A 24,843-nucleotide genomic window follows, 5' to 3' on the forward strand; every position below is an offset into this window, starting at 1 on the left:
TATTTCAGTGTTTACTGGTTTGCTGATGGGTGTGTCACATCCCATGACTTGACTCTGCGTGGGAACACACTGTACGCACCAAAACCACATTTGAATAACTCTTAATAGAAAACACCCAATCATTTCTGCATTCTACGGCCTCACAATGACATGATTCATACAACATCTTATTTATAGCTCTAAAAAGGGAAACACAACAAACTAACGTGACAAACAACAATCGTGACTTTTCAACAGCTCCAGCGTAACTTTACGACGTTAAACACAGATTGATATTTTACCGGCTAAATACAAAAAACAAAAAAAACTCTTTGAAATGGAAATCGTGGAAAATGATCTATAATTTCATTTACAAATACAATTTTTACCACGCTGACTAACATATAATAAATATAACAATCACGGCTGATTTTTTTCTTCAAAAGTGAAAATGCGCACGAAAACAAAAAGAACTCGCAAAATCTTATGTATTACTTAACCGAGAAAATTTCCCTCTGCAAGATTTCTCCATCTTGATTGCCCGACTTCGTCAATTCCTACTTTTCAGATCAGTAAAGTGGAGTGAAAAGTGGACTAGGTGTAGCATTTGCCAGCACTTTATCTTTTGCACTTCATCGAAGTGTTGGAATTCCTCGAAAGATTCCCTTTCGATATGGAGAGCATCGAATGAAGAAGAAAGAATTTAAAAATGAACAAAAAACAAAAGAAAAAAGAAAAAAACAAGAAGAGCACGTAAAGAGCGATATGAGGTATCGAAAATATACCACATTGACTGGTTTCGCAAAAGTTTTTTCTTCCAAGTAATTGGGAAACAATGAGTTTTTCCTTAATCCACTGCAATTGGTCGACCGCTGTGTGTGATCCTATACTTACTTAGATACTTAGATGGCCCGTCTTCACTGGACGTGCAGGCCCCAGTATCTCTTCCACTCGTTTCGTTCCCTCGCCATTGTCATCCAAGATGTTCTCAAGTTTCGTGAGTGACGTTGACGAGGTCCTTGAGCGGTATCCAGCTGAGCTCTCAGCTGGTCCATCCGTGTAGCAAACACGTCACCCCATCTCGTTGGCGGTCTCCCTCGGGGGCGTTTAGCGTCCATTGGGATCCACTTTAGCGTTCTTTTAGTCCATCTATCGTCGATTCTTCTCATGATGTGACCGGCCCATCCATGTTTTGCTTTCGATACATATTCCGCTGGGTCGCGAAGACGGGACATTCTTCTTAAGTTGGAGCTACGAAGACCGGCAAGGTGACCTGTGCGCAGGTTAAACTTCAGGAGACATCTCTCAAGGGCTCTGTGGGTGGTAAGTAGCTTCCTAGACGTGGCCGCGGTGTCTGCCCACGTCTTCGCTGCGTAACAGAGCGCTGGAGGGACTGTCGAGTCGAACAGATGGGCACGAAGATCTTGGTCCGTCAGTTGGTCCATAGCTTCCATGACGGCTGCGAATGCTGCCCATGCTGCTCTCATTCTTCTATTCAGTCTTCCTTCAAGTCGTTTTCCATGTTGATGTGTACAGGTATCAACGGGGTTAATAAATTGGAACCTAAGATTTGTGGAGAACGACAAATTCTTTATTGAAAAATATGGGATGTTTTGCCAATTTGTTTCATTTTAATGCGCATTTTTCAGTTGGAAAAAACTGCTGCAAACTATTTCTCATTCCAATTCATGGAATTAACATCCAATAAAAGTCTTTTTATATTAAATGCAACGTATCACGATTTTGATGTGGTGCGGAAACCACATCGAAAGTCCAGAGTTTGGTTTGTAGATAATGGAAACTAGCAGAGCTCATCTTCCTCTAGTCGTCGTAGATACGGCGTGGAAACAGCGTTTTTTTCTACCAGTACATGAGAACGTGCCACCTTGCTGACGCTTCGCTTCTCTAAGCTGCCTGTTCCACAGTTCTACTTGAATAGTTTAGATAGGAGACCTCACTGGTTTCCGACCCCTCGCAAATAGATGCGGCGCTTGTATAAGGGAGGACTGTTGCAGCTGATTTTGTAGGAAAAGGACAAAAAGAACGTTTGCGAGGCTTATTTCAGGGCGATTAGGAAGGTTTCCGTATTACAAAATCCGAACTCCAAGCTTTGGTTTCCGCATCACGTCAAAATACTGCCTCTAAGCATTGCCATAATTTGCAAAGCAGTTTGTACAACATGATATTTATGAGATGCAGTAGCATTCACTCCCCAGATCATTTTTCGTCATCACTGCTATTTTTCTGTTTATCTGAATTATGTTATGAGATGGGCGGGTGTAACGCAGTTGGTTAGGCGTCGATAAATTGGTACTACATTTGTCTGGGAGGATAAAAAAACACTGACTTGAGACATAGCTAGTCATAGGGCATAGTCCCCCGTAAGTCATTATATAGACCAGCTACGTTCGTAAACCTCAAACAATTCTGAATTGAAAAGAACTTTGTGGCGCATCCCAAGCAGATTCATTAACACCAGGCACTTTATCCTTTATCCACTTTATACTAGGAGGGCTGTGGGAATCATTTTACTTGGAAAGAGGTACCTACTAAAGAAAGCGATTACAATTACGGATAAAGATGAAGATGAGTTCTAACAGATTGTCAAGGAAACAGGTGTATGAGATAGAACAAAAAGCTGACTCGATCCAGTGCGGGTAGAGGTTGTGGACAGTGCGGAGTGCAAGGATCTCTTTTGTTTATAGCAGACCATCCCACTCAATATATAGGCAAATGATTGCTTCCCTTCAAACATAATCGCAAAAGTAAAAACCGTCTCTGGATATACATACTTCTTATTAAAACCGAATTAAAGGAATCGAAGGTAGCTGCTTCACGACCTACCACGTCAAGGTGACGAACTGCAGTGTATCCTAATATTTGTCCTTGGTGCGGAATGAACTAACTCACTGGGGTGCTGTATTGGTACACGACAAGCAGATGTTACGTACTAACGGAGCCATCCGCATCTTCCTCGGAGTGTGTCGTCCTGAAACGTCGCGAGCCCATCCTGTTCGATCTAGAATCGAATAGAATCAATCTATCTGTTACTATTCCATAGTCTGCGAAACTGTACTTCTTTACTGAAGTACGTCTGAACACCAAGTGTCCTCAGATCTCCTTTTACCTCCTCCTTTGAAAACATCCTTTTACGACAAAGAAGCCTTTTCTAGTTTAAGTCCGCGAGCAAACTCACGATAGTTTAGACAAAAAAAATGAGATGGTTCCCTTATAACGTAACCAAAAAGCGAAGGGAGTTCTCTGTGGCTACTTCTGCTTTCTCCTGTTTTGTGTGACTACTTCTGGTTTTCTGTGATTGGGGCAAGATGTTGATGTTTTACAGCTGTTATCCGTCAATACGCCTTATCAAATTTTGCATAAAGTTCTTCGTTATGGTATACCATTCGCCAAAACTAGAATAACAGTCATCCAAACAGTTTTCGCTGAATACAATCAAGCTTCTCCAATATCGTTGACGGTGACCCCTAGGTCTAGGATTCGTGCACCATAATAGAGCAAATTGCTTATAGATAGATTTGCGGCGGTTTGACTATCCACTACAGGCACTTAGGCAAGGCGTTGAATGCCGAATTGACTGAGCTCGTTTTTGCTGAGCATCTTTCTTGTAGCTGCAGTCGATTTTCAGCATATAGCGCAAATACAAAACTTTCCCACGAGTCCAATAAGTTGTCCTTCCACCATGATTTCCGTTGGGGATGTCGAGGATACCCACATCTGCTTGAATTATCAGAGCAAAGTCGCAGACTAAACGCTGCATCTATCTCCGATACAAGGTTCACAGCATAGTGCGAGTTCGCGTTGCTTGAAGCAAAAATTACTGTGGTGCAAAAGCAACATCAACGAGACACTGCTCAACTGTTTTCCGCATGATATCACTGACGGCAAAATTGCACGGGAAAGTTGCCGCAACCTTTGTGTCTTGGTCCCTTGATTTACTCCGGTTTCCACTTACACCATTCTTGGAATGTTTTCCAGGAATCCACGCATCGGAGCACTCAAAAGACGGGATCAATGAGAAGAGTCGGAAGCGACTTCGATGTCCACGAAAGATATCTGCATAGGCTTCAAATACTGCCGCCACATTTCGATCGCTTTACCGACAATGACACCTTGTCAACTGTTGACTGACCAGGGAAAAGGCCGGTTCGTCCACTGCGGATGGTTTCTCTACAATGAGCACGCTTGTTTTCTCGAGAACTCTATGAATAAAGTTGGAAAAGTAAAGTGTCTGGCGTTAATCAGTCAGCCTGGGATGCGCCCCCACGTTCACTTCAATTCGGAATCGTCTGAGGTTTACGAACGTGTATCTGGCCAATACAATGACTTGCGATGACTAACCGATGTGTCGAGTCAGTGTTTTTATCCTCCCAGACAAGTCTGGTACTAATTTATCGACCCCGGAGAGGTGAAAGGCTTGGTGAGCACTAGGGCGGATACGACCCTAATATCAATCGTGCAGGAAGCGGGACCTCTAACCGCTACACTACACCCACAATTCTACGAATAGACATTTTAATACATCACTTTCTCTAAGAAAAGCAGCTTTCTACAACATTCTTAAATTTCAGACTGGACAAAAAATCTTCTCCTGAGCTAAATGCACCGACCGGAAGTTTTTTCAACTGCACCACCGGGCGAACGTTCTCAGAGTTTTTAATGCACTCGCAATATACTATTAGTGTGATAACAAATTACGAAGTGTGCAGTCATCAATAAACAAGTCTAGTTCATTTGCATTATTCCATCTTTCGCATACTCACGGAGGTTGAACCTTTAATGGCAGCACGTATGTCTTTATATCTACCAGCGGTAATAAGAGTAAAGCTCGCGCTAAACTGAAGTGTTCGCGACAGCGATTGCAGCGAATGTACATCAGATAAAACTAGGACAGCGTCGCCACGCTGCCCACATTAGATTATTAAATTATTATTTACGAATATAAATATATTATTTACGAAATATAAAGTCGTTACTGTTGAAGCGGCAGCGCTTCGTAGGGGGTCTATTTCTCTGGGTCCCAGTTATTTTATACATTCATAAATGCATAAAATATACTGGTGCGTCTACAGAGTTAAAGACATTACCCCACGAATGGAGGGGGGGGGGGGGCGGATTTCAGGTGGAGAGTTCCTATACGGAGTCGTAGATTATTGAGAGGAGGGTAATTCCGTCCATTTCTTCCTATCTTCCTAATAGCCGTAAAAATCGGCTCGGAAGATGCGGTGCATGCACAAGGCTGGCGCGCTCCGATCGAACTCGTTGTAGAAAATAGCGCGCCGGAACACTCAAAGTTGTATCTTCCGGGCCTTTAAAGGCATTACCCCTCAAACCTGGAATGGTATGGATTTCCGATGGCTGATGGCTATTCCTAGTCGTAGATTGCAGAAACGGGAAGTACCGCTCATTTCTTCCTCATTTCCGTAAAAAAACGGCCTGAAAGATGCAGCGCGTGCACAAGGGTGACCGCTAAAATAGAACTCGTGGTAGAAAACAGAGTTTCCGGAATGCTCGATGGAACGAAGTACGGAGATAAGGAAGAAATAAGCATTATCCCACCCGTTTCTGCAATCCGCGACCCCGTGTAGTCACTAGCTATCGGAAATCCACACCACCCCCGACTCGCGGGGTGATATGGATTTCCGATGACTGGGGTGATGCCTTTAAGATGTACAGTGTTATAGAGTTAGTCGTAAAAAAGCTTATCTGTTTTGCATTTTTCTACACAGGAAGCAACAAATCTGACTAATTAACAACACACCTAACCATAACTAATTAGAAAAATTTTGCAGCAACCGTTCCCGGACTACAAACACTTCAGATTAATGATATAATAGCGAACTGGAAGATAGAGCAAAAAATCGGGGAAGGTGGTTTTGGAGCTGTATATAAGGTGAGAGACTCTTTTGGATTTTTACAGGTAACGAAAAAAGGAAGTTCGATTTCGGAGCTTAGATTGCTGTCATGTGCGACCACCACATTCTGGGAAGACAGTGGGCGCACATCTTGTCTACTTTCAAAAGGATGAAATTACAAGTGTAAATAAAAAGAACTAAATTTCTATGGGACCGTAATTTTAATGAGTTGATTATCAATATTTTCAGAAATCAAATGGAGGGGAGGTGTGACGGCAGCGGTGCAGTAGATTCAGAACAACATGAAGCACTGTGCAGTTCCGCTGCGCCCGAATCGGCTACCGCCGTTCAATGCTATAGTTCGCGATGGTCCCACCTCTACTCCAACCGCTATCTCCACCGCGCCGCTTCGAGCGCGGCCGCTTTCAAAAACTTCATGTCGATTTAACCCTACTATAATCAAAGTTCCATCAGTGTAAATCGCCATTATAATTGTTGAAGTGATGTTTGATCTGACTCTGATGCAGTGGTTCGCCATTCGCGTTAGTCCTTAAAATAATAAGGAATCTAGTTCAGAACTTAACAGATAATGAGACCTGACGTCAAACGTCATACTACAAAAACATCTCGCCTGAATGTTTTAAGTGCCTGGGGTTCTCGCTGAAGCCCTGAGAATCCTACAGTAACAGTTCACATGTACCCATTATGGCATCCGGAGTTCAACCGTGAAGCGACCATATGTTATGAAGCCGGTCCGAAAAATAGTTGAAACGCTGACATAACAAAGTACATACATTTTATCTTATCCACCATACCTCAAAATTAACAATGTTAGAATATCTTTTTAAAGGCATCACCCCACGAATCTGAGGTGGTGCAGATTTCAGGTGGAGTATTCGTATATGGGATGGGAGACTACGGAGAGGGAGGTAATTTTGTCCATTTCTTGCTAATTGCCGTAAAAAACGGCCCGGAAGATGCGGCGCCGCACAGGACTGGCGCGCTCCAATCGAACCTCTTATACAAAATGGTGCGCCAAAACGAATGAAGCCGCATCTTCCGGGCCGTTTTTAACAGCAATTAGGAAGAAATGGACAGAATCACCCCCTCTCCGTAGTCTCCCATCCTGTATACGAATACTCCACCTGAAATCTGCACCACCTCAGATTCGTGGGGTGATGCCTTTAAAAAAATTGGGTTGGCTAGGCAAATGAGCACGATTACGTTCGCTTCTCCTTAATCGTAACAAAGCATCGCAAATGCCCTTTCCTACTAGACATGTTACAACGCCACCCTTATACATGCACAAAATTCCTCAGCAACCTATTCATTGTTTTTAATTCAATAGGCCGCTGTGGGAAACTTGACCCTTACATTCCAGCTCGCGGATGTGGCGCGTGTACAAAAATTGCGCGTTCTGACGTCTCTGGTAGGAATGAACGGTCAGTAAAACCGTTTCTCACGCCGTTTCAAAGACGATTAAGAAAATTCGGCGTAAACTCATGCTCATGCTCGTAAATTACACCTTAAAAACTATTTCTGGAGAGATCCCAACATCGTCAAATTGGTGGTATGCCGCCTTATGTACATCGCAAATTGTACTCGGAATTCACTAAGGGGTTTGTGCGAATTATTGTGAAATTTGGACAAAATTTTATTTCTCGTACATTTCGACTGGCTTTTCTAGATCGTGCCTTCCTAAAAGAACTTCCTTCTAAAACTCCCTAAAAAAATGAGCCAGATAAAAGTTATGATGAGATTGCAGGTCAGCGACACAACATCTTCAACACATGCTAGCTACGCTTTAAAGACGGAAAGAGTAAATGCACCCACCAAAGTATTGAAAATGGAAGTTGTTGTTTTACGGTAAGTGCTCTAATTTTCAAGAGTTTAATGGGCTATTTCCAAAGTTTCCCATGTTAATTACAATCGAGAGTTGAAATGTTTAAAATTAGAATAAAGTGTTCATTCGAGAAAATCCAAATCTGGAAATCCATAAACTATGCAAGAATGCATTTTTCGGGATGTTCGACTTCAACAGTCGTTCTCTGATGGTAAATTAGAACTGAAGTCAATTGAGGTTAAAGATGAAAATAGTTTAAACTACTAATTACTCATTTTAAACTTGAGGCCTCATTGTATTCGTAAAGTATTCGTTTTTTGTCCAAGCATGACGTCCGGCTAAAGCCAGCTATCAAACTTCTTGTGCAGTACCCTTCGCTTGCCTTATCCATGGAAAGTAAAAATGGTTATATTTCCTCTGATATTAAACTTGCATTTCTTTTAACACCCATTTTTCTTTTTTTTTTGAAATTAAGGGGAGAAGTGAAAGTAAATTTAAGCATTGATGGAATGGCGACTTTATAGTTCTTCTCCTTAATGCGTAAGTGGTGCATTTGAGGAATATTCAAACCTGAACTTCAGAACCTACACCCCTTTAATACCGCTACAATTTCAAAATATTAGTTGAAGTATAGGTTTTTTTTTTCTTTTTCCTTTACAATTAATACATGATTTAATTGACGTAATCAGGGGCTGATATTATCTCCTGACGTGATTGCCCTCATCTTCGCTGAGCTGAGTCGTCCCTGAACAGTTCTGCCCAAACTTCTCGATCTTCTGCGAGATCTTGCACAGAATCAATTCATTCGTCGCTACTCCATGTCCTGCGAAACCTTACGGCTCTTGAACTGCCCACCTACGCAAAGTGTCTTCAAATCCTCTTTCATCACCTCAATTCAGGACTTCCGTTTTCGGTCAGCTGGTTTTTTCAAGGTTGAATCCGGCAAATTTCTCAGAAGTCGTTGACGAACGCAATCCGCTGATCTCCTCGGTACATGATCAAAGAAGCGAAAACGATTTTCTGTAGCTACTTCCGATGGCGTTGCAAAGTGTTGATACCTTTCACATGTCATCATAGGTATACCACATCAATTTTCGAGCAAAGATTTTCTTTGTAGCATATATTAGGCCAAAAGTAGCCAAGCAGTCGTTTAGGCCGCTTCCTTTCTGTCTAATCAAGTCTCTCCATCAACGTAGATGGGAATGAGCGGATAGGTTGACTCACAGCCTGCATTGGCGATAGGGGACGACTACAGACATTTTTTGAGGGAGTTAAAAGCAGAAATGGTCTTAGCGCATTTTTGTCGAACGTCTTTCTCTTAGCTGTCATTGTTCTTCAGCATGCAGCCCAAAGGACAGAACTCATCGACGAGTAAGTTGTCTGACCACCCTGATTCTCGCTCGATGTCTCAAAACGATCCACATCTGTTCCACGTCTCAGGGTATAGACGAAACTCTAGCTAGTTTCAAAGCTAGTTGCAACAAGCTTTGAAAAAATTTAAGAACATGATGAATTTTCGTGCTGTTTTCCGCGAATATAACAAAGTCGTCGTTGTACTTGACAACAGTCAAGGGACACCCTGGTGGTGCTAAAACAATGTCGGCAGGAAACTGATCGACTGTTCTTCCCATAATGACATCAATGCTGAAGTTGAAGAGGAAGAAGGAAGAGTCCTGCTGCTGCTTCTTGTTTTGCTCTAATTGCCACTTTAAACGGTATTGTACATCCGACTAGGGTTTGAACTGCAGCAGTTGTTCGGGGATTCATGTCATCAAGATGGCGAACAAACTTACCTAGTAATCCATCAGGGCAGAGCGCGTTAAGGCGGTACCAATGAGGGGAGTTGGAAACGGCGTCAAAAACATGAAAGGCTATTTGCATTGGCTTCAAATACCTCTGCTAGGTTTCGATCACTCTCACAAGATCACCTGGCATTGTAATTCGGAAGCCAATAGATGTGCTTGTACTTCCACGTTTAGCAAAGGGGCAAACCTCCTCTCCAATATTAGAACCGGAAGCCTTTCCCTTGCAGCGTTCTGGATGCGCTTTGTTCAGGAATCTGCATCGTGCAGCTTCATCCTGGTGCGTACTCCAACATGAATAGACATACATTGCCATTCTTCGTTCTGCAACTTCTTCTTTCAGCATCGCAATGCCGATTATCGGTTGAGAGGAATCCTGACTTCCGTCTGTGGAACCGTATCTCGAAACTGAGAACAATGGGAGGAATGGTGGTCAGCTCTGAATTTTCGGATATTTAACTGAAAAATGATCTCGTTAGAACGTACTCGAGCTGGAGTGTGAGAGTTGTCATCTTCCACTTGTGCTGTTCTTCAGACGTCAGAATTGTTGACCTATGCCACGTGAGCTGATGGCGTTCCTCTCAAACACGGTAGCGATAATAAGGCCGTCTGTTCACATAGGTTCATCGGACGGTCGTCGTTATCCGACGCGATTTTATTCGAAAATGGTATTATCTAGTGGTCTCCGCTGAGTCCATCATAGAAGGTAGCGCTATTGTTGTCCTCACAGGTTTCTGTAAGTGAATACAAAGGCGCATCTAGACGACGTTGAGCCAAATTCCAGGTTGCTGCACTCGTTCCCCATAGCTATTTACAGCCTACTACTTTCCTTCTATCAGCATTACCGCAGTAAATAGTTAGTCTCTGATACTGATGACGGGCCGATCTTTTTTGTGTGTTTCCTGCACCGCTGCAAGTGGCACACAGCGATATCTTAAAAGCCTGGACGGGACGGCTTGTTCGAGTTCACTCGACAGTGTTCGCAGTTCAGCGTGACGGAACGTATGGTTGTTACCATAGATTCCTTCCTCTCTCATCCCAAAATTACCCAGCTGTTTTTGTACATTCACTCGTTCTTTGGTAGTCTAGTGTATTTCTTCCTGTTATTTCAACATCGTTACTATTCAGTTAAATCTGCTCACTATTTCCTTCTGTTTGAGTACTAAATGCTATAGTGCAGCCTTCTTTTCCCAATGCGAGTAGTTCACAGAGAGCGTTGCGTACCGTCGAAGTCGAAATCTTAGGGTTTAAGGCGTTTAGTCCAGAACAAGCGTATGTTGTTAGTCACCCCATATTCCATTATGTTCTCGCAAATTTGCGCATGTGAATTGCCGAAACCCATTAATGAATGCACGAGTCAATGAGTCAAGAAACTACGACTACCTGAAAGACTACGAAAGTCGACTACAGAGCTAAATACACTGATTTGCCCTAACAACGTCCGCACATAACACGGTGAATAGTTTTGCATAAGGATACTTTAAAAACAACGGAAATATGACAATCTTCTCTAATCAACAAAAATATTAAGAGACACCTAATTGAATGGGGAACATTTCGTCAAAATGTCTCTGATTTCGATGATAAATGATACTGTTGAATTCAGAGCACTTAAGAAAGCACGTGCCACTCATTGCTGCGACATACTTGATTCTGGCAGAGCTCTTGGATACAACTTTATAATAATGACGCTCGTCGGAGCGTCACTAATGGTGAGTGTGTTTCTGGAAACTGATTCGGTCAGATAAACACAAGCTAGGCACTTCATATAAGAAATTTCTTGCAAAACACATGTGTCCAACACCACTTTTTGACCTCATTGAGGTGTTGACGTCAACACATCCGTTCCACTTTTATATTAACACCTTCTTAGGATTTACGAAAAAACAACAAATTAAAAGAAAATTCGTTCACAATGGGATGTGCAATTTCCGTTGGAATACAATGTTTAGAAGCTATTCAAGAACTGCATAATGTTGGGTATGAATATTCGATTGGATGTGTCATTGTTGCTATGACGTTATAGGGTGTGTAGCATCATAAAAATTTAATCTTCCTCATAACTTTTTTTCTGGTCTTATCTTCAATTCTATGCCTTCAAAAAAACTTATTCCTGCACTTATTCTTATGCTTTTATCAGCTGCACTTGTACCAATACCAGTATCTCCGAAATTTTGCTAATTCGGGAAATTAAATAGTTCACTTTGTGGTCCTAAATTGGTATTCTCTGAACACATCTGTGATTAGATTGTTAGATATGATTCAAAGTACTAGAGACTCTGACAGTTCCAATAGTATTAATACTACAGTAGTTTTTTTACGTCTTATTGGACTTTCGGGATCAAATCTGACCTGAAGAGGACCGAAATAGTTTGCTTAGCTGGTTAATTACGTTATGTAAAGAAAAGAATGGAATAACGAGCAATTTTGGAACGACCTAAACACGCAAATACATCAATTTCAAGTAAATTAGTCTCAGTCGCAGAGATTTGTTGGAGTAATTTTAAAAAAATCGCATTAGAGGTAATAGTAATGACAACTACAAATTCAAAGGATCCAGTAGCAATAACTGCGATTAGAAGAAAATTTGGTAACCACGAAAGTATTTGAAGAACCCTGCATTTTGGATTGAGCCGCTAAAATAATCCCACGATTCTCCAAAATTCTGAAGTCCTACTGCTCGTACCCTATAGATTTTCAGCCATAGATCCCCAGTTACTTCTTTCTCCATTATTGAATTTTCTCGCACTTAACATTCTTATTTTTCAGTACTTCAACATCACTTTCCTCGCTTTTTCTCCTTCCTCTTCCTTCCCTTCCTTCCCCACTCCCCTTTTTTTATTGCTCACTGCAACTGTCGCGTGTTTATTACACACACATGAAAAGAATATAAACCTAGTTATCTGCATCGTGATCTCAAGCCGGCAAACTTCTGCATTTGCGTAGACGATGTCCGACGTATCTATTTGCTGGACTTTGGAATGTGTCGCCGTTATGTTGACAGCGACAATGCTGTGAGACGACCACGGTGGGCGTCTGGGTTTCGTGGGACGCAAAGGTTTGACGATTCTTTCCATCTTCGGAGAAATTGAGTGTTGAATTTTTTACTTCAGATACGCTGCTATAAGCTGCCACATATCGAGAGAGATGGCAAGAAAAGACGACCTCGAAAGCTGGCTGTATCAGCAAGTATGTTCAAGAAGCGCTGCACCAACTGCTAGCCTTCTGCGTCCAATTAAAATGCCACTCTATTTGACAGAGGACTTCTGTCAAATTCATTACCTCTTCGCCGTTCTATGAAGGCAGAAAAAACTGTAAACGCCACTGGTCCGCTACGATTAGGAGCGGCGAGCATCGATGGATAAGACCTAGACACGATTGCCCGGAGATCCTTAGATGCTTGCGCTGGCCAACCCACCAGATACCGGCTCTGTCTTACCGGTCCCGCGTAGTCATGGTCTCGATTCCTTCCACCAGAGACATCCTCTTCGGGATCTTTGGGTCTAAATTCTCATTCTCTTCTCATCCTTCATGTCCCCTTCTCTGTGTTCCTGTAGAACCCTCAGAACCTGTGTTATGTGGCACACAAGTGGTAGTACATGGTTCGTCACTATTGCATTAATAAAATAATGTGGTAAGATGGATCCAACAATTGCAACAGTGTACATGGAACAAAATGGCAACACAAATATACACCGATCAAAGGATGCGATCAAAGGGATACGTTAGATGATAAAGGTATAGTAGAGTCAAAACGACATGAAGCACAGTGCAATTACGTACGCGGCTTTTTTCGAAGTGGTGAGGTGGGGCATAGCGGTTATACTAGAACCATTTCTGTCACCACCCATCGCTGCAGGTTACGATGATCCCAACTCGGTTCCAACTGCTGCCACCATCGAACGCGTACGCAAATGCACCGTGTTTCATGTTGTTTTAACCCGAGTATAATAGGATAGTTGCTTATGGATGTGCTCTTATATACGAGTTGATAAACGGTTTGTCTTCTTTCTTCGTTCGCGGACAAATCTACTAGCCCTGAGCAGTTTACTCAAATTTCAACTCCGTTGACTTTTCAAGTAGATTCTCGAATCCTAAGATCATGAACAGGGCTACTTCATCCCTACGCTCAGTCGAGATGGTACTGCTTCTCCCTCGTTTCATTTCCATTTACCGATAAAATTTGTTTGAAGGTGAAGATTCCAGTTAGCCGAATACTTTTTCTCTTTAAAGATCCTAAATAAATGTTTACGAACTGATTTAAGCTTGGCATGCAGCCATTTACGTGGGGTACAGGAAGGCTCCGAAAAACATTGTTTTGAAGGAACGTATCTCAGATTGAATTGACATCAGGAGAGCTGCCATGGAAGAGCCTTGAGGATACTGTAGCTATTTGTAATGCTAAGGAGAAATCACGAACGAGTGGTATGTGTTTCATATGGGAAACCTCATTTTGAAAGTCACAACAGCTTTAATGGATTCTGCATAATTTTCTTACATTTCACGTCCTGAGATATTTAGGAATAAAGGAGTTGTTTGCCGGTTGTCCAAAGGAATACATCCATATGATGTTTTACATTGACTCACTAAGATATTATGATAAACCTAATTATGCTATTTTACGTGGTCTACTTCGTGATGCTCTCGATTCTAATGCACTATCCGAACATCCGTACGATTGGGAACCATGTGCTACATCAAGGACAGGTATTTTGTATAGTCTTTAAACATATACCAATAATATACATAACCATCAATTACAGCCACTCCGCAGATCCCTGAAACAAATCCAAAGGCTGCCGAAACAAATCCGAAGGCTACTGAAGCGAATCCCAAGGCTGCCGAAACAAATCCGAAGCCTTCCGAAACAAATCCGAAGGCTGCCGAAACAAATCCGAAGGCTTCCGAAACAAACCCGAAGGTTGCTGAAACAAATCCGAAGGGTACCGAAACAAATCCCAAAGCGGCTGAAACAAATCCGAAGGCGCAGTGAACAATAAGCAAGAGAAATCACATTAATCCGTTGAAAATTCGGAAACATATTATCCGTTTACATTATCTCAACTCGATCTAGCTTAACTACAATAAACTTAAGCCCTGATAACTTTACATGTGTCTTGGTCACTACCTTAACTTTTTCTGGATACGACAAACCTTTTTTCTAGAGTTCGGCACCTAGATAAACAAATGGCTATCTTCGATAGTCGTGCAGTTCTTCCTAGCCTATCATTAGTTAGTGTCCTTGCGTCATACACGCATGATCTCAGGAAATTGTCATACAATATCAAAATCGATAATTCCTCGACAGAAGATGAAAAAAGACGCGGAACCGCTTTTTTTCAGAGCTTACCTCAATTTTGTTCCTTGGCATAACCATCAATCGATCCACTGATATGAATTCATCGATTGGAACGTTCAACTAGAAATGTTGAAATTGGCAACTAAAACAGTTTATGAAAAAGTACTTACGGCTACACATTACTGAGGTTGAGTCCGAGATAATTGCAGCAAAAGTGTACAGGATTTTCGAAGTGAATATATTGCTTGAAAAGATTAAAAACTAGAACTGTAGTTTCACATACGTAATCTTCATATGTAGTCTTCATATGTCTCCGATATTTTGAAAATATATCTTACAGATATATTTTCAAAATATTGGAGACAAAGTTTCGACTGAAGTACCATACTTCAGCCACGGAAGCGACAAAGATCAGTGGTTAAAAATGGTTTTGTCCCGTGGATTCTGCAGAGAAACTATTTTTTGTGCAACATCTGGGCTTTGTCAGGCATCACTGCACGAATCTGGGGTGGTCCAACTTTCAGGTGGGTTGTGATTGTACGGGGTCGTAAGTTATGAAGAAGACGGTGAATCCGTCCATTTCTTCCTAATTCCCGTAAAAAACGGGCCGGAAGATACGCGGCGTGAAAAAGACTGGCGCGCTCCAATCGAACTCGTCGTAGAAAGTAGCGCGCCGAAGCCGCATCTTCCGAGCCGTTTTTTACTGCAGTTAGGAAGAAGTGAACAGGATCACCCTCCCCCATAATCTACGACCCCGCATAGGCATAACCCAACTGAAATCCGCTCCATCCCTGATTCGTGGGGTGATGTCTTTAAGCTACCCAAGATTTTTAGTTTTTCGCAGTTTAAATTGCAAATTTTCTGTTTCTCAATATTTATCGTTATCTTTGAAGGTCCGTATATGATCATCGAACAGAGCATCGTCTCTGCCACTTTTTCAAATTAAAGAACAGTTCCTTACTTTCAAAATTTCCTAGAGATCATCATCGCACCGCAAAATTCTTCCAAATAATTAAAATCAAATGTTAAATTTCTTCTTCTGGTTCTATAAAACTAATACTTTCGTCTTTTCTAGAAAATATTTATAAATGTCAAATAGATCGACTTTTTCAAGAGAACGGGGCATTTTAAACGATGTTGGTGCCGCACAGTTCTGTATCATTCAAATTTTTCACTCGAGCTCGTCCACCCCCATAGCTAGCTGTACTCATCTAGGCCTCTGTGTAGCCAGCCCATCATATACCTCATTTGACAGCCAAGTGATCCCCGCATCGCTGAAATTATTCAAAAGGGAAAAATCAAACACAAAACTACAACGTATACAGCAGAACTCTAAGTGTAAATCCATGGTTCAAATATTAAAAAAAATCTACTCTTCTAAGACAAAAAATAAGACACCAAATAAAACATCATAAGTAAAAAATCAGATTACATCCGGAATTTACTTCCTTACGATGAAAAATTTAATTAAATTAAGGAAGCCAAAAATGCAGAACGTAGATCAGTTGAAATATTGCGAGTTGTGAAGGAATAGACGAAAAAGAGGACCAACAATTTTACTGTACGTAGTGTTTTGCTATAGTGTGCCTGCGAGGTTTTTAGATGGAACCTTTATTTGCCTGACGTTTCGGCTTTTTCGCCGTCTTCAGAAACCTAAATAGAGGATGACTGGAACAATGCTACGTTTATCCCGTCAAGTGCCACACCACCCTGGGTATAGGTAGTGACTGTAGGTAGTGCTTCGTAAAATTTGATCTTAGATGTGGTCGCGAAAGAGATGCGTCTATCAGAGGACAAAAAATAATAGGAATTTCTAACGCTCCATGAACATAATACATAAAGAACGAATGCTGCGCTTGATTTATTCGATTGAAAAGGAGATCAGGTGGAATAAGTAACCATTCCATTCTCGGACGTGGTGACCAAAAATAAAAAAAGATGAAATAAAACAGGAGCGGGCTTCATAGACTCGCAAGTACATCAACGGTTGTGTTACCGTAATAATCGGTCCTTGATAAACAAAAAAATGCCAGGTCCATAACAATGAACTAAAAGAGCCGGCAGGTTAAGCAAATCCTCATTCATCACCCGAATGCTGTTGGCTAAGCAATATACCGAAACTCCTTCATTTTTCTTGTATATTTTTGTTAAAATTTAAAGTTTGCTTCCGTCTATTTTGAAATTATTGTTTAAGACTCTCTACGTTTACTCTGTATCCTCTTTGTCCTGTGCAGTACAGAATCGAAAAGAAATCCGCGATATTTATCTCTTTATAAATTTTCTTTTAGAATCCGTTCAATCGAATATGCAAGAAAATGGTTGGAACACATACAAAATAAAACCCATTTGTGTAAAGCAATAAGACTAGGTGACAAAAATATTTTTAAAAAAGTAAGATTTGGCACAAAAATGAGAAAAAGGATGGAAACGAGCATAGGAACTAATAAGTACAAAGTATTCTACGCAACACTATGTTGGAAAAAAAAACTGGGAAATATCACTGCCGTACTTTCAACTTCTTCAGTTGCTCCCTTTCGGCGGCACTTTCTGCAGGTTCACATTCGAAGGAGGCAAGCATCGATTCTACAATCCAAGAAGAAACTTGTAAATGGATTTATTTCGTGGAACAGTTATCCAAGGAATTAACGAACCTCGCTCTCCATACAAAGCGCAAACTAATGTGTACTGTAGGACAGCGGCATTCTTTGGGAATGAGCACAAAACACCTTTCCATCGCACTACCGATCGTAGTTGGTCAGCGATTTGAGAGTAGGCCTGAAATACGCAAAAATTCGAAAGCTATCAAATATTTTTGTTTCAATCATAACGTTACATGTTTGTCTAGGTATGTATATTTTTCAAATGTATTGACCCAATTTTAAAGGCATCACCCCAAGAATCTAAAGTGGTACGGATTTCAGGTGGAGAGCTCCTGTACGGGGTCGTAGATTATGGAGAGGGGGGTGATTCCGTCCATTTCTTCCTAATTGCCGTTAAAAAAACGGTCCGCAAGATGCGGGGCGCGCACAAGGCTGGCGTGCTCCAATCGAAGTCTTTGTAGGAAGTAGCGCGCCGGATCGCTCGAAGCTGTATCGTCCGGGCCGTTTTTTTTTAACGGAAATTAGGAAGAAATGGACGGGATCACCATTCTCTCCATAATCTACTACCTCGTATACGAATACTCCACCTGAAAACCGTATCACCTCAGATTCGTGGGGTAATCCATTTAAACCGTTTCTTTCGTATGAGAAGCAGAACCTTGAGCTATGATCCTTTTCATAAATTCTGTAATCGTTCGCATTATCAGTCACCCACCTTCAAAAATCCTTACAAGGGTTTGAAGAAGAATAGAAATCTCACTTTTTCAAACACTGGCAATAAATCCAACAATTTGTAATACCCAGGCATGGTAGAGAGTTCCTTCATTCTCTGAGGAGAAGTCTTATCGATTTTACATTATTAGGAAAACTGCAATTGGTCTCTAATAACATTATATGTACTGAAGTTACAACAACCGAACCCACTAAGTCCTTCAAAACGACCGAAGGATGATCCGTTGGTGCCAGTATTACTGCTGAACAACGAGATGATTGCTGTTTAAAAACGATCAGATACGCCAAATTTTGTTACGAGTGAAATCCAAAAATTGCATTTCGCTAGATGTTCATCGAAACTTTGAAGAAGAATTTCCTTATTTTCACTTATTTTTCAGTATCAGAATCAGATATACGGATGATTCGTAACACTAATAAACTAGAAAACATATTCGTTTCTGTTGTGTTACAATGTTCTCACTGGGTGTCTTCGGTGGACATTCTACAAGAAACTCTAATTTTTCGAGAAAAAATTCATTTTGGGCTTTTGGAAATTATCATAAAGTAACTACTAAGTAAACGGTGATTCATACGAAATTTAGTGTACTTAGCACGTATAATGCTGAGGTGCACATTTTTATCGGCGATCGGCTACCGACGAAAAGAATTTACAGGTTTCTCTCTCGAAAGAAACTCTGCAGAGTCGTTCGCGAACAGAATGTTCTTTTTTCAGCCAAGATCGTTTCAATTTTACTCGATTGCAGAGTTTTAGCCCAACCGTGGCAATGGTTTTCAAGTAAATCCTAACACAGGAGAAACAGGGGGTCCGACCGGCAGTGACTCCCAAATAGATACGCGAGTTGTTTTTTTTTTTTCATAGACTCTCAATAAATGGAAAGACGACGACAATGGCAGCGAATCCCCAGCAACTTTGTCACCAGTCACTATTTTATTACTAAACAAGTGGTGGCAAATTTTCTAACAACATTAAAAAAAGGAAAAGCTAACCACAAAATTTAAGTGTCCATTGGGTAAAGTTCGGACGCTTCCATGATATATGAGGAACAAGTCTTTCAGGAGTAGAACGAAGAAAGGAATCACAATCTAAAAGAAATTCAATGCTTGGAAACTGTTAGATGTTCTCGAACAATCATACTAATAATCGAGAATCATACTCTTTGATTGCTGCCAGCTGTTTCCGCTCTCCATTGTGCGGCTTTCATTGTAGCTCGATACGATAAAAAGTTACCGCTTGGATCTAGTTGATGTTGCAGGATTTCTAATTTCGACTTTTCCACTCGTGACCACTGAAATTCGTTTAAATTATCTTGAAATTTGATTGGCTGAAAATTACATAGTCTTGAAAGAGATGGCTCAGTTTTTGCAGATTCAGTTACCGTACCCGAGGTATGTATGAGCATAGTGATTGCAAAATTCGAAAACTCAGCGGAAGAGTGAAAAAAGTTTAAGATGAAAAAATTATTAGCTTTCTCTTCGGTCGGTTGATTTAGCCAATTTTAAAGCCAACGTTTTCCAATGGACATCCTCGAACGCTATGGAAAGTCCTCTTTTTCAATGTAGTCATTTCTTCAAATCTACTTTTCTTCAAGATCACGATTTTTCGCGAATATTACAAGCTTTTGAGTGTTTTACATCGGATTTCTTGCCTTTCTTTCAAAAATAAAAATAAGAGAGAAGTTCCACTTACGGTTCGTTTCATTCTGGAGACGGCTGGCAGAGAAAGTCCAGCAACAATAGCCATTAAACTATTGAAATTGCCTATTTCACAGCATTCTTTCGCCACATCGATAAGATATTCAATGACCTGCAAAACTATACCTTTTGACCGCATAATTTTTAAGTCTATCACCATCTGGAATATATTCACTGGAAAAGTGCCAAAATATAGTCACCAGTTTTCAGAGTAAAAGGAGGCACACATACTTCAACTCGATGCTTTTTCTTCAACTGCCTCAACACTTCGGTGGCAGCAAATGAGGAAAGACGATTGAACCATTCCACATAAAACGATATCGAACCACCGGGACCATTCTAAAAGTGCAGCAAGCCTGTATTTTTTATTCCATACAGATATGATGCTCAAGAAAATGATGACTAACCCTATTCCGACCAAGATCTGCTAAATCATTACTGGCCAGAGCAACAAGAATCTCATCAACCCCGACCATGCTGAACCTCTCCTGGAAATTCGTAACGATTCGCCGACATCATTAAATAAGAGGATTAAATTAAATGGATCATTGGCCTACCATTTCGATGTGTGTCAGTTGTTGAGCGACAATTTTCGGATCAGGGCAAACTGTGATTAGGCCAACCTAGATAGAAACAAGATCAGTTAGAAGACTTTGAGTTCTTTTTTGTTCGAATGAGTTTTTTCCTTTGTTCGGATGGATACAATTTGAAGAGAGCATCAGATGAAAAGGCACGAATTCGCCCATACTAGAGCTTTCTATAGCCGTATACCTCATTCCTTGAAAAGGTTTCCGATCAGAAAGAGGAACTTCTTTGATGCAAAAAAAAAATTTATTGACAGCAAACGCACCAATATACGCCACACTGCGTTAAAAACTTTTGCAGAAAAGCGAAAACATAAATTAAGAAAATGTTAAAATTAGTTTTCAGGATTGTAAGTTCAGAAATTCTAATTTTGTGGTATTTTTTTTCTTTTGGAGTTATCTTGACTGGGGGAAACCTATGATATATCCGTGACGCATACCGCATTCGAAAGTGATATCAGGACGATTTTCTTACATTTAAAACCATCTCCAACAAGCAGAAAAAGTATCTGAGTATGGAAATTCGGTAACAAAGAGCTGACTCATTCACTTCGCAAACGGAAGTGTACACGTCGATCACGCAGAAGAACGCACCGAAAGGGATTGGAATTCACTTCGGAGTAAGTTCCAGGTTCTACTTTTTGAGATAAACGTTAACAGATATCTTCTGACTATCTGGAAGATATATTTGCTGCGAAACGAATCCACACTGAAGTACTGTATCATTTTAAAACTATTACGTATTGAAAGTATCAAAATTGATGTAGACATATGACATAAACTACATATGTGCAGAGAATCATGTCATCTGTAGAGGTGTACCGCTTTTACTCAAATCGTTTCAATCTCCACTAATGACCGAACAAGACTCTATAGCAACACTTTGGATCTTACATTTTGATTCTTAAAATAAACGGTGATGATCAGCAAAGCATGAAAGTTTTAAGTTCAGGCGCTCAGCCACTCGTAACTGTAGCGTTTAGAAGGAGGACTGCGGAAGATCATGTCAACCAAGAACTACAACGTATTTATAGAGTTCTTGTCGACGAGAACAAATTTGTTTACACGTCTGAGAGAGGATTACGGCTTGAGTAATAGTCAGCGCAAAAAAAAATATCCCGGGGCCCATATTTTGCATGTGTTCACCATCCCAAGAGAGTTTCTCAGTAAATTAACATGAATTTATGACAGAGAACTTTGTGGCAATTTTTTGAGATCCTCGTTTTTAAAGAAGAACTCTAAAGATCTTTAGAACTTTAAAAGTGTTGAAACGGACCAAAATATCCGACTGCATTGGTCGCTGGGTGTTTTCCGACAGAGTTTTCTGGAGATTTTTCACAGCTTTGTCATATCGCTCCAATCTGTTTATCTGAAAAAACCGTTTCTCATTTACACGACTGAGGATCATTTTAAAAAGTCCTTCAAAAATAACAAACCGTTGATTTGAGTGTAGATTGAAGATCAGCGGCTTTTTGCTTAAAATTCCTATCTACAGAACATAATCCTAGCAGCTCATTGAGTCTGTAAGTAGGGATTTCTGGATATTTTTTTTACTGGAATAGATTGATGTGCGCTCACCTAGTTCTCATATGTTCACTCCTGAAATCATGTGGAATGCTGGTGACCCATTCGCGACACAACCGCAACAAGTGTGAGAACATGCGGTCGCGACCTTCACGACAAAAATTCACTGCATCAGCGTTTTGGGTGAACATGCACTGCTTAAAATGACCAATTTAGTTTTTTTTTTTGGATTTTTCATTATTCCTACTTCATGTCCGAATTGAAAGCATTCCTTATCACTACCTATGTTCCAATGAAATTTCGTTTCAGCTATGTTTGAATCAAATTGTCTAAAATGTTTTTTCAACGTAGATATCGCTACAAAAGAGTTTATCGATGGAACTCAAAAAGACACCATGAAAATCGGATGTCGAACGAATAGCATAAATTAGGAAGACAATAGTAGTTCGAACAGCTCTGGGAGGAGACTGAACCACCTTCAAGTATGAGCTTTTTTCGGAAAAATTGCAGAATTACGACAGTTCAGAATATAGGATCAAGGGCAAAGGAACCAAAACTTCAAGGAAAGTACACATCCTGAAATCCGTCTATTTGTTATATATGTTGTACAAAATCCGCGTACATTTAAACAGTGAACAAGTAGTTTCAAGAAAAATTATTAAAAATTCACCTTATGTTAGTTTGATTAGAAAGAGAACACGTTTTAAAGAAAAACAATAAAATAAAAAATGAAGCATTTTTTCGTACTTTTTTCTCTGATTCTTTCAATGAAGGAAAGGCTCAAACTCTGAAAAAATCAGAAAGTAGAGAAGTCCTGACATTTATTCAATATTTTATCTACAGTAAAACCAGAACGTTGGAGAAAATGGCAGTGTGATTCAATCAAGGGAGTAGCAAAGGAATGTCAGAGATAGTTATAATCAAGCTATATGATTTTGACGCACAGCTATAATATCAATTAAGTTTTCTCAATCGACTCTCTCGAAAACACAAAATTTTGTACTTTACAGAAAACTTTAACGAGCATTTAACGATCTTCTACTGGATCGTTTAATGAGGGATTAGAGGGACACTTCATCTATTATACATTATACAATCCATTCATAGCCGTTAAATACATGCGACATAATATCGAGGTGGACTCCCAGAACGTATGACATCTATTTCGGAAGAAAAATATTTGCACTGCAAACATTAGCAAAATCTTAAATTTAGGACATTTGACGGGAGCGCAAACTTAAGTTCACCGCTGCTGATTGGAAAGCACATAGATAAACACGAATTTTCTAGACAAAAGAAAATAATTTCTCAAAGATCTCAAAGGTCTTGGAATCGCATCCATGATTTTCTGCTTCAATGACTCTAGTTATATCCTTGATATTTATTAACAGAGATTTGTCTGGATTTCTTTCAAGAAAAAACTGTTAGAAATAGTTTACAAATAGTCGTTACTATGTTTGTTGTACTCATCGATGATTGGGTCATAGTCATAAAGATGAGGCCGCGCTGATCCTTTTGCGAACACAAACTTAAACAGTTGAATGGATCTGTAAAAGTAAGTAGGTGGGTTAGAGCTATGAAATAAACAACAGGAAATCAATTAATTAATCAGTTCAATCAAGGTAAAGCTAGCGATGCTTGCCGATTTATCAATTCATAGGTTTAAGGTTTTAAAATTAAGGATTAGTAAATAGAAAACACTGAGCTCTAGAAGTCGTATATAACAAGAAAATCCGATAGGAGCCATCCTCTTCAAGTATGTTTACGGCCTAAATCATTCAACATTATAGATATTCTAAACATGAGACGAAAAAATAGCCGATTTCACATATTCACCCCTTTTATTCCTTCTTTTTCTGGAATTAGCGGTAGATGACAATTCTCTCCACAGTTTTTCATTAGAAAAACAATGAATTACTAAGAGTTAATGGCGACATTCTTTCCGCTAATGCAGTCGTTCTTAATACGTCTACAATACTAATGCAGTTACGGGCTTTCACGAGAAGAACATGTTTGTAGTGTTTCTAAATTTTCGTCAATGCCATCTCTTCATGTCCGAGAAGTTGTTATGATGGATTTTCTCTTTGAGCAGAAAACATGAACAAAAAAAAATGAAGGAGGAAAGATCCCAAGAATTTTTCTCGTCACATCAATTTTGTTGAGAAGAATTTTGTTGAGCACTAATGAAATACTAATGAAATACAAGTAAACTTTAATATAAATCCATTCAAATAAAATTTGACATAAATGTAGATGTCATAAGTGTCAAGAATTTCCAAGCTGTGGAACAGCGAAATTTCTCTAGAATTTTCGAAGACCCCTTCGCTACGACTTCTTCTGAAGATTTAATCAAATTTAGTGAATATACCTCATTTTTGAAACAATTTAATTAGACGACAGTGATTTCTGTCTATGATTTACATATGTATCGTGAGAATTTACGACTCCTTCAAATTCACAACCTCTTCCAGTTAAACTTAACCGGCAACCAGAGTGGCATTTGACCTAGGGGTATTGGATTTTCTGCCAAATAACAAAAAAGGTCGATATATATAAACATTCCAGGAAAAGTGTAACTCCAACTTGTTGAAGTGCTGGATTTGCAAGAACGTTGCAATGAACCCCTTCACCCTCTTCGAGGAACGAAGGCTTTAATTCTGCTATGGAGTTATTTACTACTAATTCTCATCCACTATTAATCCTATTTCCCCGTAAAAAAAAACGCAGAACGTCATTGATTTCGTGGTGAAGTATGTGTGACAGCTATAGTGCCGTCAAGTGCCAATATGTCATTTTAGACGAATTCTCCAGAGAATTTCATTCGGAAGAGGAGTAACAGGAAAAATTGATGGCTATTAGTTTAGTGGAACGCTTGATGACAGGAATTTCAGGATATAGTGCGCATCACAAAC

At 40.1% G+C, this 24,843-nt stretch overlaps 3 protein-coding genes across 6 annotated transcripts in view; 1 reads left to right on the forward strand and 2 right to left on the reverse strand.

Annotated features, from left to right (window-relative positions):
• Positions 1-896: 896 nt before the first annotated feature.
• On the reverse strand, positions 897-1,466 carry RB195_001015 (uncharacterized protein; the record flags this gene model as incomplete). The annotated part of the gene is made up of 1 exon (XM_064197597.1): positions 897-1,466. The coding sequence occupies one exon, from the start codon at positions 1,464-1,466 to the stop codon at positions 897-899; it is 570 nt and encodes a 189-aa protein (XP_064053478.1).
• A 238-nt stretch (positions 1,467-1,704) lies between these two features.
• On the forward strand, positions 1,705-14,490 carry RB195_001016 (uncharacterized protein; the record flags this gene model as incomplete). Of its 2 annotated transcripts, XM_064197599.1 has the most annotated exons (11): positions 4,777-4,786; positions 5,790-5,890; positions 7,618-7,718; positions 11,104-11,209; positions 11,371-11,477; positions 12,397-12,555; positions 12,611-12,686; positions 13,835-13,922; positions 14,019-14,204; positions 14,261-14,334; positions 14,377-14,490. In XM_064197599.1, 11 exons carry the CDS (start codon positions 4,777-4,779, stop codon positions 14,488-14,490), a joined length of 1,122 nt encoding a protein of 373 aa, XP_064053480.1. The 2 variants fall into 2 exon arrangements, with proteins under 2 accessions (XP_064053479.1, XP_064053480.1); XM_064197598.1 differs by lacking the exon at positions 4,777-4,786 and adding an exon at positions 1,705-1,762 and having other exon boundaries at positions 14,261-14,490.
• A 2,803-nt stretch (positions 14,491-17,293) lies between these two features.
• The window catches only part of RB195_001017 (uncharacterized protein), a gene marked incomplete at both ends in the record, with an annotated part of 29,161 nt that continues 21,611 nt past the window's right edge, over positions 17,294-24,843 (reverse strand). Inside the window, 11 exons of one of the 3 annotated variants that reach the window (XM_064197602.1) lie at positions 17,294-17,379; positions 17,448-17,571; positions 19,119-19,214; positions 19,286-19,417; positions 19,819-19,935; positions 20,055-20,162; positions 20,231-20,311; positions 20,381-20,446; positions 21,684-21,776; positions 21,844-21,928; positions 21,986-22,128. In XM_064197602.1, coding sequence (XP_064053481.1) covers positions 17,294-17,379; positions 17,448-17,571; positions 19,119-19,214; positions 19,286-19,417; positions 19,819-19,935; positions 20,055-20,162; positions 20,231-20,311; positions 20,381-20,446; positions 21,684-21,776; positions 21,844-21,928; positions 21,986-22,128 — 1,131 coding nt within the window. Of the gene's footprint in view, positions 17,380-17,447; positions 17,572-19,118; positions 19,215-19,285; positions 19,418-19,818; positions 19,936-20,054; positions 20,163-20,230; positions 20,312-20,380; positions 20,447-21,683; positions 21,777-21,843; positions 21,929-21,985; positions 22,129-23,607; positions 23,701-24,843 lie in introns of those variants that run through there. The other 2 variants (XM_064197600.1, XM_064197601.1) reach the window with 2 other exon arrangements.

This window comes from Necator americanus, chromosome IV (genome assembly GCF_031761385.1).
Source record: "Necator americanus strain Aroian chromosome IV, whole genome shotgun sequence".
Taxonomy (NCBI): domain Eukaryota; kingdom Metazoa; phylum Nematoda; class Chromadorea; order Rhabditida; family Ancylostomatidae; genus Necator; species Necator americanus.